The sequence below is a fragment of the Aotus nancymaae genome, unplaced genomic scaffold (genome assembly GCF_030222135.1).
Source record: "Aotus nancymaae isolate 86718 unplaced genomic scaffold, 86718_ANA_hifiasm-v0.15.2.pri h1tg000064l_1, whole genome shotgun sequence".
NCBI classification, from domain to species: Eukaryota; Metazoa; Chordata; class Mammalia; order Primates; family Aotidae; genus Aotus; species Aotus nancymaae.
In genome coordinates this window covers 24,805,256-24,820,284 of record NW_026988479.1, presented here as the reverse complement: position 1 = coordinate 24,820,284, position 15,029 = coordinate 24,805,256, and the positions used below count along the sequence as shown (strand labels likewise).

At 48.4% G+C, this 15,029-nt stretch overlaps 1 protein-coding gene across 2 annotated transcripts in view; it reads right to left on the bottom strand.

Annotated features, from left to right (window-relative positions):
* Positions 1-15,029, bottom strand: part of PPARGC1B (PPARG coactivator 1 beta) — a 126,622-nt gene that overhangs the window by 30,403 nt on the left and 81,190 nt on the right. For both annotated transcript variants that reach the window (XM_012452494.2, XM_012452586.2), the window contains exon 2: positions 4,968-5,141. In XM_012452494.2, coding sequence (XP_012307917.2) covers positions 4,968-5,141 — 174 coding nt within the window. The remainder of the gene's footprint in view (positions 1-4,967; positions 5,142-15,029) is intronic.

Below are 15,029 nucleotides of genomic sequence, written 5' to 3'. Positions count from 1 at the left end.
AACAAACAAGATCATTTTGGAGTGTGAGAAAGGCTAGGAAGAAAATAAAAGGAAGCCATGATGGAGGAAAAGAATGTGGTGAGGACTTACAGGCTATTGAGGGTGGTCCCAGATGCCTTCTCTGAGCAGCTGATACTTAAAGGTAGTCTTGAAAGATACCAGCCAGGTAAAGCGTTAAGGAGGGGAGACCCAAGAAGAGGGAAACCCCAATCAAAGGCCAGGTGCACAGTGCTTGGCTGAAGAGAGGAGCAGAAAGGCTCTGACAGGCTCAGGGAGACCTCACAGCAAACCTGGCCAGGGGTGCACGATTCTGATCTCCATTTTGCAGTTGAGGACACAGAGGCTCCTGGAAGCTCAATTTGTCAGGGGTCACATAGCAAATAAAGTCCAGAGCCAGGACTTGGACAGCAAGAGTGCCCCATGCACAGATGAACCATAAAGAGGGTCGGCGTTCACACCGCCAGCCCACAGGTCCCCATGCCCAGAGGCCTGGAGCGGAGAGCATGTGGCTTCTAGGTGAGGCACCGAGTGCCTCATTTAGTAAGGCCTGGTCCCCAGGTTGTTGTGGCAGAAGGCACATTCTGTCACATGAGGCCTCCTCCAGCACTCTTTCCCATCCCAGGTCAGGCTGTTTATCCTTTCTTCAGGAAGTTCATCTGAAATACACATCTCGTGACGGCCTTTTGGCTGCACTAAATCTGTTCCAGGCCTTAAAGCCGGAGGAGCAGCTGAGTAGTTCGAAGGGGAGACACAGGGAGAGAACAAACACATTTGTAATTTTTAGAACAGAGCTAAGAATAAAAGAAAGGTCAAAAGAAGATTTTGGTTGGGCCTGACGCAGGCCCTGGGGACGGAGGCCAGAGGGTAGATCAGGGCCCAAGGACTCTGGCTTTAGAATGCATGGGGGCTCATGGGCTGCCCCCACCCCCTACCCACAAGTCTACTTCAACCCTCAGGCCAGACTCTCAACCCTGTGTTCTCAGAACCAGCCTGATGGGGAGTTAAGACCCTGGAACTTGGGGCTCGGCGACGATTCTTGGGGTTCTGACATCAAAACGGTGATCTTAGGCAAGTCATTTCCCTCCTCTATGCCTTGCCCCTTTTCCTGTGAAATGGGAAGACATGATCCCTGGCCAGCCTCCCTCCCTGGGCTCCCAGAAGGCCAAGTCTGGAAGCAGTAATGAGAGCACTTTGTAGAGTGCTCAGGTCCCTAAACTCAATGCCTGGGACATGGGAGGCACCACGGCAAATTTACTGAATGAAAGAATGAACGAACCAAACAATGAACAATGGCGGGAGACTGAGTTCAGTGTCTCAAAGACCAGATTCTAGAGGGAAGTGATTCAGGGATGACATCATCAGCACTGCATGAACTGAGAATTCTCACTCTTTCCCAGGGAGAGTACCAAGGGCCCAGAGACGTTGTGAATTATCACAAATATCAGCACTGGAAGGGCTCTCAGGAAATCATGTAGTGAAGAGAGATTTCACACCCATGGCGCACATGCTACTGCTCCCCTGTATTGCTAACTGCTGATTCCTTCCATGCCAGCATTTTTCCTAATGTAGGGCTTCAGGTGACAACTGCCAATCAGTCACAGCTGGCGTTCACAAGGAAACCTATCTGCCATTATTTTTTGGGGTGGTGGTGGCAGGGAAGGAATAAAGTAAGCCCCAGGAAAGAGACTTCTCAAGGTCACACAGCGAGTCAAGGGTAAGACTAAGGACTAGAACCCAGGACTTAAGAGAGCCAACTCTGACTTACTGAGTGCCAGCCACGGTGCTGAAATGAGTCCAAAATGGCAGGGACCTCAAGAAGTACCCATCAAGTTGGGTAAAAGCAAAAAGTCTCCCCTTTTCGCCACCCCTCCCCACCTCACCCCTCTGAAACAGCCAGGTGGGGCTGGGGCCCCTGAGCCGGGATGGGAGGAGCAGCCATCCCTACCCACGCTGGCCACTACTTCCTCCAGCCATCCATCCCAGGGAGCTGCGCCACCCCTCTCCTCTTCCCCAGGCCCATTAGCTCGGTTCTCCCTGCTCAGCATAGAAACAGAGTGCAAATTAATGGAGAGTTAATCAGCTGAGGAAGGGATATTAATAGACTCAGCCCCACCCCCAGTCTTCCTGAGCTGATCTCAAGCAGGAGGAAAAGGAGCCTTCAAGAAATCTGGGGAAAGGCTTCATTTTGAGGACCTAGAGTGGCCTGAAGAAATGTCACAGAACAGAATGTAGGCTACCAGGGCAGAAAGAATATTCAGAGATCTCTACTATCCAGGGGGGGCTTAAATTGAGGTTCAAGAAACCCAGGAAATTGGCCACTCGCCTCCCATTTTTCTGGGAGTAGGTCCAGACCCAGTGACTCTCCTCCTGCAGCCTCAACAGATTGACTTGTCCATGTTCCTGCCTCATTCTTCACATGGGGAAACTGAGGCCCAACCAAAGGAAGCTACTCACCCAAGGACACATGGCAAATTGTTGCAAAACAACCAAACACCTGCCTTACTCTAGCAATATTTACTAAGGTCCTGTCATGCCCCAGCCCCAAGGACTCTGGGACACACAGAGAAATGGAAGGCAACGTCCCTGTCCCTGAGGAGGTGTCAACCCTTGCAAAGTAGCTTGTTCTCTACTCTCCCAGTTCCCATAACAATGGTGCCAGAGCTTGGAACTGGCAGCAAGGTTCCATGATTCCCATTGGTTCCATGAAGAAACTGTCCAAGTCAGTGCCAGAAGGAGGACTAGGACCTATGGCTCCTAGATCCCAGTTCAAGGTTTTTGGAATGGGTCAGTTCGATTAGTTCCTTCATTCAACACCTATGAATTGAGTCTACAATGTGCAAGGGCCCCAGAGATGAATAAAGCATTGTTTGTCCCCAAAGACCTTGCAGTCTGAAGGACACACATGAGTACACGAGATGGGAGCCCATGAGAGGGACTGAGTGACCAACTGCCTTAGGAGGAGGCAACATGGAGCTGGGTGTCGAAGGATGTACTCAGTGGATGACTATTAAGCCCTGACAAAGTGCCAGGCATTGTGCAGAGCCCTGGGAATACAAGAATGCACAATGCAGACACAGCCCACATTCAGGCTGCAGTCACATGCACAGAGGGTGCATTGGTGAGCAATGGATAGAGCTAGCCTAGTGTGCAGCCCACGGAGGGAAAAGGGGCTGGGAAGGAGAGCTTGGCCAGCTGTGAGAACTGTCTTCCTTGCAGGGCTGGGGCCGCACCAAGCTTACTTGTGTCTGAGAGCATTAGCAGGATCTCGTCAGAGGCTTGCTAGTGGGTCTGGCCATTCTCTGAGTAGGTGGGGGGGCCTATACAGTCTGGGGTGAGGATGGTCTCCAGGGAGCATCCAAACCCCTTTTACTCACGAGCTCTCTGCAACCTAAAAGCATTTTCTGGAAGTTGGCCCCTAAGAGGAAAGGTGCGATATAGCAAAGGAATTGTCCCCATTGTTCAGGCAAGAAAATGGAGGTCTTTGGTTGGAGCCAGAACTACAGTTTGGTCCTGCTAATTCCTCACAGGGCTGGCAAAGGGGTTCAATGTAGTGGTGAGGGGTATAGGTTCCTAGATTACAGTCTTTGCCTGGATCCTTACTAGCTGTGTGACCCTGGATGAGTTACTCAACCTTCCTGAGCTTCCTTTCCCTTGTCTATAAAACCAGTTATTAAGAGTACATAACGTATAGCTTATCTACCTCAGAGAGGCCTTTCCCGACCACTCAGTCCACAGTCCCTTCTCTAGTTCCTTTTTGCCTTATCAAGTGACTACTGTTTGTTCACGTGTTTGCCGACTGTAAAGTCCTCTGATGAACACAGTGCCTGACACGTAAGGGGCTCGATAAACCTTTCTAGAAGGATGATGAAATCCCTTGGAAAGGACCTTGCGGCACACCATCTTGGTGTTCGGCACACACTATATTACTATTGTTATTATTATTATATTGCCAGATACACACAGGGAGCTCTGGCTTCTGCCCCCAATCTTTATGAGGAAGAAAATTCCAAGAAAAGAATTGTGAATCTGAATATGTCCATTACCCAGCTAAACACAGCCAATCTAATTCCATCTATTACCCTCTAGGCCGCACACTCCCACCCACACATGCAAATCCATGCAGAGCTTGCTTTCTTCTGAAGAAAACCCCACACATCATATTATTCCATAAGAGGCCTTCTTACAGGAAATGCCAGCCATTACATGCCCCTGAGGCTGGGTGCTAGAGCACACAGGGCTGGGAGAGGCACATGCATAGTGGTTCTTGGCACTGCCTCTTATTAAAGAACCTCTGGGCTCCAACTGAAAAAGGGAGATAATTGTATTTACAACTGAGAGTTGTTAAGAAATTTAAATGAATTAATATACACAAGCAGGGACAGCCCTCCCACAGAACAGTTGCTCAATAAATGCCGGTCATCTCATTATGGTTTCATCACGGTCATAAAGTCCTGGCTCTGGAGGCAAGAAGACTGGGTTTGAATCCAGTTCAGCTACTGACTAGGTTAATTGCCCTAAGCACGTGACTTAACTTTCTAAGCCTCATTTTCCTTATCTGTAAAATGGGAAAATATTGTAACCTGTCTTGCAGGGCGGGGAGGAGGATTTGATAAGATAATGTAAGGAACAGAGGACTTGGACCCCTGTGGCACACAAAGGGGCTTGGTTCTGCCCAGCAGGCCTAGAGATTGCATCTCACCCTCACTTTCCAGAGTCGATACAGCAAGGGGAGATTGCATCTCACCCTCACTTTCCAGAGTCGATACAGCAAGGGCCAGGCGAGGTGTGTGAGCTGCGCCAAATCAGGGGCCGATCCAGCACAAGAAACCGGGGCCCAACAGCTTTGGTGGGTGAGGCGACTTCTCTGCACGAGCAAGTGTAGGAGAAGGCGGAGCAGGGCACAGCTCGGATTTTGAGGGCAGAGAGGCCTGGCAGCGTGGGAAGAGGGGAGACTGGAGAGGGCATACCTGGAAGAGCTCGGAGTCATCGGGGCTGTACTGGTTGGGTTCAGTCTCTGAGTTCTCTGGGCACCACTGCAGCTCCCCAAAGCAGGTGGCCGAGTCAAAGTCGCTGGCATCCAGCTGGGAGAGGTCGAGTTCTGGGAAGTCAGCATAGAGTTGCTCCTCCCCGGACCCTCCACCCTGAGGAGACAGGAAGGAAAGAGGTGGATCAGAGCTGAGGCTGCCAGGACCCAAGCATGGGCTCTCTCACTCATGATGCAGCCAATCTGGACCTGTGGCCACAGCCCGATTTTGCCAAATGACCAGGAAATGGAAAGATCAGCTCCACCCCTTGCAATGGTTGAATCTTCTGGTAGCTAAGCTAGGCCCCAAAGTACAAACCCCACTGCTGCTCTCTCCTCTGCACTCCTACACATCCCAAGGCCCTGCCCACATACATCTCTGTCCTCTTACCAGAACTGTTTTGTTGAAAACTTTATTAGAGCCTGTAAATAGAGGAGCTACTCCTTTACATGTATGTCCCCACTTAAAATTGGACTTCTTGAAGCAAAAATTCCTCTATATTAGTAATGAAACGAAGAACAGCAATAATGACTGACACTATTGTGTGACTACTAGGTTCTAGAGAAGCACTCAACCATGTTCCCAGGGATTTTACAGGAATAAATGTAATGTCGAAAATTACATATATGAAGTAATATATGATGGAACAGCACCAATCCGTAGACAATATGTAAATAAAGCCATAAAACACCGTATCATGAGTCGGTGATGGTGGCTCATGCCTGTAATCCCAACACTTTGGGAGGCTGAGGTGGACAGATCATTTGAGGCCAGGAGTTCAAGACCAGCCTGGCCAACGTGGCAAAACCCTGTCATTACTAAAAATACACAAATTAGCATGGCACACACCTGTAATCCCAGTTACTTGGGAGATTGAGTCATGAGAATCATTTGAGCCCAGGAGATGGAGGTTGCAGTGAGCAGAGATCATGCCATCACACTCCAGCCTGGGTGACAGATGGAAACTATCTCAAAAAAAAAAAAATCCCCAAAACACACCCATATCATGTACTACTATGGTGCTGTTGAAAAGAATGAGGAAGATTTATGTGCTCCCCAAGACACATTAAATAAAAAACAAAGTTGTAGAATATCAGCATGTAGAATATAACTCCACATGTGTAAAGAAAATAAAAATCAAGCTACACATTTCTTTATATAGGATAGTATGTATGCAGACACACAGGAAAAGATCTAGAAGGTCATAAACCCACCTAACAGCAGTGGGTGGGGAAGAAGGGAGTCGCAGGTGACTCTGATAGCAGCATTGCCTGAATCAGTGGTTCTCAAAGTGTAGTCCCCAGACGGGCAGCACCAGAATCACCTGGAAACCTGGTATGTTGGAAATAATATAAATTCTAAGGCCTAATCCCAGAGCTACTGAATCAGAAGGCAATCAATTTCTCACCCTGGTCTCTCAAGTTTAACAGTTACCAAGAGAAGAGCTGCCCTACAGATTCAGAAATAGCCTGAACTGGGGGGCTGACACAGAAACAGAACAGCCTGGTAACGTTCTGTTGGCCCTGGGGCCTGGCAGAACTGAATTGAGATCCCCACTCACCAGCTGTGGACTTTGGGGAAGTCCCTTCATCTGTAAAACGTGGACAACAGCAATATCTGCTTTATATGTTAAGATTAAAAGAGGCAATGTCGTTATAGCCTGGCCTAGTAACTGCTCAATAAATGTTAGCTAAGAATAATACCACAAATAATAATAATAAAACAGTGGTGTTTCATGGCAGGCAGACAGGAGCGGAACTGTCTCGAAGAACAAAAAGAGGCATATGTGACACTTAAGAGAAACAGGTTTTCCCCAGACCTTTTCCTTAATTGTTCCCACTTACTAGGCCTCATAAATTATGAATAAATGTATATTATTAGCTCAACTTGACACAGGAAAAAGGCTTTTATCCAAATTTGGGTCAAATGTCTTAATTGGTGTTTTGCAAGAATCCTGCCTACACAGGCGGCACCGGGCCCAGGTCCTCTCAAGCGGTCGGTTCCCTGCTCTCAGGCAGGCAGCAAGGTTCCCAGCAAGTCTGTCTCCGGGAACACGGCCCCACCACCCTGCCCACCACCTGCCCGTTCTTTCTCCAATCCACATGTATTCCACAATCTTCAATATTGACAGCCCAGTCATGCTGAGCCAGGCGCTGTGATGGTGAGTGGGGAAGGATGACATTACACAAATAATCACACAAACAAAACATGTGATTCTAAATCGTGACTCTCAGAGAAGAGCAGAATGCTTCTGAACCTGATTGGGAATCTGAAGATGAGAGAAATACAGGGGATTCTTCAATCTCTGGGTCCCCCAGGTACCCTCCTCCCCACAAGTCCAATCGTCATGCCCCCCAGCTACAAATCACCAGTACTCAGTGGCTGCCCCTGCTTCAGGAACTCAGGTGGATTTCTCAGCTGCCTCTTGGAAATTTCTTTCGCCTCCATGCCCAAGCAGACCGTGGGGATGCAGCCATGGTCCTGTTCTACGTGGATAACTGTTTCCTGTTTTGGGCCATTTCTTGTAAGTCCGCAATACTTTCGTACAAGTCTTGTTTGGACATATGTCTTTACTTCTTTTGGGTACATACCTAGGAATGAAACTGTTGGGTCATATGGTAAGTGTGTATGTAAGTTTATACACACAAATAATTGTTTTCCACAGTGAGAGAGCACGCACTTGGTACACTCCCAAGGAGTTCAATTCCTCTGCGCCCTTTCCAACACTTGGTATTGTCCGTCACTTTATTTTAGCTATTCTAGTGGGCATGTTCAATGCTACTATGAGCCAGGCACTGTGATATATCAGACTCAGCTCCTTCCTCCATGAGTTGACATCTTAGTGGTGGAAGAAAACACATAAATATTTCATTCTAGACTGAGTTAGTGCTATGAAGGAAAAAACAAACAAGATGCACTGACGGAAGCTAACAGGAAGCAAAATCTATCTTTTTACTTTTTTATTTTTATTTTCAGAGACAGGCTCCTGCTGCTCTGTTCCCCAAGCTAGAATACAACATGGCTTGATCAAGACGCACTGCAGCCTCAACTTCCTAAGCTCAAGCAATTCTCCCACCTCAGCCTCTTGAGTAGCTGGGACTACAGGCATGCACCACCATACTCGGTGGTGCATTGAAAAGAAAAATTGAAAAAAATTTTTCTTTTTCAATTTTTTGTGGGGACAGGGGTCTTGCTAGCCCAGGCTTGTCTCATCCCACCTCAGTCCCACAAAGTGCTGGGATTACAGGTGTCAGCCACTGTGCCCAGCCCAGAATCTAAATTAGATGGAATGTCAGGAAAAACTTCTTAAAGGAGAAGCCAGGCAGTGGAAGAGGTGGGAAGAGCATTGCAGGCAGAGGGACCATCAGAGGCAAAGACCCCAGTGGGGACTGAGCCCAAGGCACAAGGCGCTGAGGTCAGTGAGGCTGCAGCTTGGTGAGCAGGGGTGGGGGACGGAGGAAATGGGAAAAGATGACATTAGAAAGGCTGGTGGAGGCTGGATCACGTGGGGATTGGAAAGGATTTGGGTTTTACTCCAAGTGTGATAGGGTAGGACCAGCAAAGAAGCAGGGAGATGGTTTAACAGCTGTTGTAGCCATCCAGGAGGGGACAGGCAGTAGGCTGAGGAGGTACCTCTCAGACACCATCTAGGGGCTGTGGGACAGAAGGGAGGGCCAAAAGCAAAGACACAGGCTGCTAGGCAGCTGGGGCCTCCCAGGCCGGCAAAGCCCCCAGCAATAAGGTCTCGGTGCGTTCTATGTTCCGGATCTCCCTCTCTCCGGTAACTCAGAGCAGCCACCTCTGTAGAGCTTGCTTCTTAGAAACAGCTTTAGAACCAGAGTCCCAGAATCCCACACTAGCCAGGAACCCGCCGCTCTGAGAGGTTGTCCAGGTAAGTCATGGTGAACAATTTGGGAGGCAAACGTCCCTTCAAAAACCAGACAAAAGCTATGGACATTTTTCCCCCCCAAGATGCAAGTATGCACACGACATGTACACTTAACTTTTAGAACTTCACAGAGCTAGCTTAAGAACTCCCAACCTAGCTGGTCTATCTCCTTCACTTTGCAGACACGGAAACTGAGACCCAAGGAGGATAATGGATTTGCTCAGGGTCATCTGGTCAGTGTCCTTCCCTCAAAACCATACCATCTCATTTACAAAATGCCCATAAAATGGCTGTGATGACTGCACTTATTGATTGCCCATAGCAGCTCAACATATTCAAAGTGTACCCAGCACATAAAAACAAAGAAACCTCAGCTTCACGGCCTTGTCAATTAGGCCTAAGACCACTCTCTAGCTAAAAACCATTAAGCACTGCATTAATAGTGATTTCTCTGGCCATCTCCATATTTAGAGAGGCTTTTGAAGGGGTGCCTCAAGTGGCCCAGTTCTTTTTGAAAGGTCTGAATTAAGGCCTTCTTGTCCTGCCTCGGGAGCCTTGCACAGGCCCTGACAGCGGAGCTGAGAGGCCGCAACACAAACTAACAGTCACTGCTATTATGGAGCCCTTACTAGACGCCAAGGGTCACACTAAGTGCCTTCTATGCACGTTCTCATCAGTCATAAATCGACCTAGCAGGGTGGGTGCCACTGTCCCCATGTCAGATCATTTAAATTAGGTTGCTAGGGCCGGGCACAATGACTCATGCCTGTAATCCCAGGCTGAGGCGGGCAGATCACTTGAGGTCAGGAGTTTGAGACCAGCCTGGCCAACAGGGTGAAACCCCATTTCTACTAAAAATAGAAAAATTAGCTGGGTGTGATGGTGGGTGCCTGTAATCCCAGCTACTCAGGAGGCTGCGGCACAAGAATCGCTTGAACCCAGATGGCAAAAGTTGCAGTGAGCCAAGATCGTGCCACTCCACTCCAGTCTGGGCAGAAGAGCAAGACTTGGTCTCAAATAAACAAACAAATAGTACATAAATAAATAAGTAATAAATTAGGTTGCCAGGCCTTCCGTAAAAAAAGACCACAACCAGGTGGTGGCTTAAACCACAGAAGTCTGTGATTAAGGTGTGTGCAGGAATGGTTCCTTCTAAGGATGTATTCCAGGCCTTTCTCCTTGGCTTGTAGATGACCATTTTCTCCTTGTTTTTTTCATATTTTCTTCCTTCTATGCATGTCTGTCTCTGTGCCCAAATTCCCCCTTTTGATAAGGACACTAGCCATACTGGATGAGGGCCCACTCTAATGACCTCATTTTAACTTGATTATCTCTGTGAAGCCCCTGGCTCCAAGGAGGTCACATTCTGAGGCACTGGGGGTTCAGAACTTCAGCCTACCTCTTTTGGGAGGATAAAATTCAACCCATAATACCCCGGGTCCCAAAAAGGTGAAGCTGGGATTCAAACCCAAGTCTCTTCTCTCGCTCTGAAACCAGGACCCTCATCCATCATCCTGCTTCTGAAAGTGAGAAGGAACACTCAAGACCACTCATTTCCATTTGCAGATGGGAAATCGAGCTTTGGGCAAGGGTTGGGAATGGCCCAAGTCATACGGCAAGTTTGTGGCTGAGCGAGGACAGGCTCGTGTGCACGGCCTCTCTGGCCCCTCACCATGCCTGATCATGCCCCTGCCCTGGGCCCCCCTTCTCCAGCAACACCATACCTTTTCTCTGAAAGGACTGTGGCTGCCCCAAGCCAGGGAGATAAATGACCCTGGCTGTGGATTAATGGGGTTTCATCTAGACTCACATAAGTGGCTTCACTGGAAGCTTGTGTATCTTGCTGGAAATTGATTCCCTGCTTAAGAAGGAATGCATCTTCAGGAAAAATTGGTGGCTCTACTTTCCTGGCTATAATCAGCAAACGGCCTAGCTTAGGGCCTGGTCCAGAGCAGATTCTCAGAACTACTGAGTGGAAGGAAGCGCGAGGGGGCGGGGCGGAGGGGTGACTGCAGTGACAGCTTGGGTTCTGGGTCCGTCAGTACTCATTACACGTCCTTCATTGGGTCACCTCCCCACTCTGGTCCTCACTGCCCCCTCTGGAAAAGAGAACATAAAGCCAGATAAGCCCCCTGGACACCCCTGCTCAAGCATTTGATATAATTCTGTACTTATCAAGTTTCTGAGATCCACATAGGCTTTGGGGAAACAGGCAGAACTCGGCATTTCATAAACAGATAAAGGAATGGATGTGTGAATGACTTTTCAGAGGGGAGACAAAGTGCAGAAAGAAGAACTGTCTTGAAATGGAAGGAAGCCTAGACAAGGCGGGCAAAAGGGCCCAGGCTTTGCTGTTAACACTAAGCCTTTCAGATCGGGACATACATTAATTTTTTTTGCCACTTCGGTTTCTGTTGACAAAATGGGGATAATAAAAACAACCATGCCTCCCACGGTTCTTACAAAGATAAAGTACCAGAGACTGGGAACATGGCATGGATCAGACACCTGTGAGTGGTGGTCACAGATTGCTATTGTCTGAATGTTTCAGACCATATTTATGTTGGTCTGAAATTCCCCCAAATTTATGTTGAAATCCTAACCCCCACGGTGAGGCAGTGAGGAGGTGAGGCCTCTGGGAGGTGATGAGGTCACGAATGGGATGCATACCCTTCTAAAACAGACCCAAGTAAGCTCGGTTGCCCCTCGCACCCTGTGAGAATACAAGAAGCTGCCATCTGTGAACCAGGAAATGGGTCCTCGCCAAATACAAAATCTGCCAGCGCCTTGATCTTTGGCTTCCCAGCCTCCAGAACTGTGAGCAATAAAGTTCAGTCGTTTGTAAGTTACCCAGTTTATGGCATGTTGTTACAGAAGCAGAAACAGACTGAGACACAGATACGGCACTTTCTAGTTCCCAAGTGACATTCACAGCTGTGGTCTCATCAGTACCCTCCCAAGATGCAGGGGATGGCCAGTGGTTAGCATTCCCATTTGACTGATGGGAACACCGGGGCTCTAGGAGGGTGAATGCTTCGGGAACTCATCCCCGACCCACATCCTCAGTTCTAAACCTGCTGGCTCACTCAATTCTTTTCCGTCACCTTTGACCAGCCACCTAATCCCAGTGTCAACATGGCTCGTGATTTCTGTTGGGGGAATGATCTTGCCCTGCCAGCCAGACTATGCTGGCTCTCTTCAGGCTGGCCTGGAATGGTGGGGAGTTTGGGCCCCACCCAGCTACACTGCCCTCCTGTGACTGCCATCTTGGATATCCTAAGTCCTGCCTAACTGCCAGCTTGGTGCCTCCTTCACTGACAAGAAGTTATATTTGATGATCTGAGGCAAGTTATTCTTTTAAACTGCTGTCAGGAATGCAGATCTGCAAAGAGATCCGCTAGAGTAGCAAGCACTGGCCTCACCATTCCCTCTTTCCGTGGCAGATACCACTAACTGATCCCAGCCTGACATCCTGCTGAGCCCCAAGCCTTCTTGACAGGAAGGAAGTGTGGGAAATACCCATGAAGCCCCACAAAGCCATTTCACTTTATAAATGTTTTGTTCCTTCTCTCACCTCTGTTATTTGGCCTGCCTCTCACTCATTCCCTTCCTAATGGGTGGAAGCCCGCTGAATTTCCTCCGGGAAGCTGCTCTTCCCTTACCCCCAAGCAGACCAGGGAAGCACAGCCGGGCCAATTAAAGTACTTTATCTACTAGGTGCTGTGGCTCATGCCTGTAATCCCAGCACTTTGGGAGGCCGAGGCGGGCGGATCATGAGGTCAGGAGTTCGAGACCAGCCTGGCCAACATGGTGAAACGAAAACACAAAAAGAGACAAAATAGCTAAATTCTACCAAAAATACAAAAATTCGCTGGGCATAGTAGCGCATGCCTGTAGTCCCAGCTACTCGGGAGGCTGAGGCAGGAGAATCTCTTGAACCCAGGAGGTGGAGGTTACAGTGCTTTATCCTATGGCCACAACAACTGGTTGGATTGGGTGGGTCAGAGCAAATACCAGAAAACTGCAGGAGCATTTGGACAAGGGGGCTGAGCTGGCTGGATTCCATTCTAGATAGGCTGGCAGCCCTCTTGGCCATTACCTGCAAAGGGCCTGCCTGAGAAAGAAGCCAGAGCAGGGTGGGCAGAGCCAAGAAACTGACGGAGATAGATTCCCAATGAAATAACTGAAACACCTGGATTCAGCTGTGCCTGAAGGCAGGCATTCCCTGTGCTCCACAGTTACGTGAGCAAATATATTCCCTCTCTAGATTACATGCCAGTTGGAGTTTCTACCACCCATCAATGAAAAAGTGATAACTAATTCAACTCTCTTATTACATTACGAAAAAAAACCAATCTTCCCATGTCTTCCAAATTAATACAAATCTCCTAAAGAAGCTTCCAGGAGAACAATGGGGAGAGTAGTTGTATCTTCGTCCCCACAGAAATACAGCATCATCTGAAATAAGACTCAAAGCCATAAACACAAAGTTACACTCCAGACAAAACAAGGGGACGAAACAGAGGGGCTCTGAGCCCAGCTTAGAACAGAACATCCTAAACTCAGAGATAAACTAGACCATTGGAAGGGCCTCCCACCAAAACATTTAAGGCCTAAAGATCTCAACCCAGCATCCAAGGTTCTTTCTGTGCAGAAGCATCTGGCTTCAGGCTTGCAGAACTCAACCTTGGTGATTCTCAGCTTTTTACAACCGGGCTTCAAGCCTTACCCAAGTAGGTGACTAGTCAGGGCGTGGCGTAAAGCGACCCGAGAGAAGGTCACCAGTTCTGGCAAGAGTGGATCTTCCAGCCCAGAGAAGAAGATAGGGGTCCAGTGCTCAGAACTGAGCTCCAAAGCTGGGCCAGACCCAGCCAACCAGGAAGCCCAGTTTCCAGGGACCTAGGAAGGCAGCTCTGCCTGGTAGGCAGGGCAACAGGATGCAGAAAGCTGTGGTCCCTGACACTGCCCTGGGACACCTATCTCAGCATCTGAGCGAGGACTCAACTCAGAGCTCATCAAACTTCTTGTCGTATGGGGGGAGTTTTCTGCTACCTGCAGCCAAAGCTAATCCCATCCCGGCCATCTCAGGCCTTTGGTATAAAAGGGGCTCCCCTAACCAACCAACCAACCAACCAATCAGGTTAACCAACAGTCCCCACCCGCTCCTGTAATAACACCCTTTACTAATGCCCAAGGCGCCCCAGAGCCTCAGCTGGTCTGCTCCCATCAGCTGAGTTATTTATTTACTAAGATTCAGTTGTTTCTTCCCAAACCCACTGAATATGGTAATTACAAAATTTCGTTAACTGGTCCATAAACAGAAAATATGAGTACAAAAAAAGAGATTTCAATGAAAACTAAGTTAAAGGCTGTGGAAGGATTCAATAAAGTCAAGTTGCTAAAAAAGCAAACAAACAACATTGCCATCAAATTTCATGTGAGTGAGATCATGGTAAAAGATTAGGGGCTGGGCGCGGTGGCTCACGCCTATAATCCCAGGACTTTGGGAGGTGAAGGCGGGCGGATCACGATGTCAGGAGATTGAGACCATCCTGGCCAACATGGTGAAACCCTGTCTCTACCAAAAATATTTTAAAAACAATAAATTAGCTGGGCATGGTGGTGCACACCTGTAGTCCCATCCACTTGAGAGACTGAGGCAGGCTACTCACTTGGACTCAGGAGGCTGAGTTTGCAGTGAGCTTAGATTGCGCCACTGCACTCCAGCCTGGCGACAGGGCAAGACTCTGTCTCAAAAAAAAAAAAAAAGATTATGAGAAATTTGCAAGAATCAAAGATTCAGCACTCAGACAACTTGACAAGAGTCAAAGTTCTTGATCCAACTGAATGCATCCTGAAACTGGAAACTGGCACTGTGGGTGTCATCTACATAGGAAAGATGACTTGGAGTTTCAATGCTGGCAACACAAACAGTCCTATAGCAAAAGACTGGCAAAAATGAATGCACATGTCATATGGCTTCACTAAAAGACAATGTAGGTATGTGTTTCACAATTCTGGGCTTTGTCTGACTTCTTCCTAGGAATTCCCCTCTGCAGCCTTCCTGCACCTCCCAGCTGCAGTTTCCACTCTCATCAGATAAGAAGCTGATTACT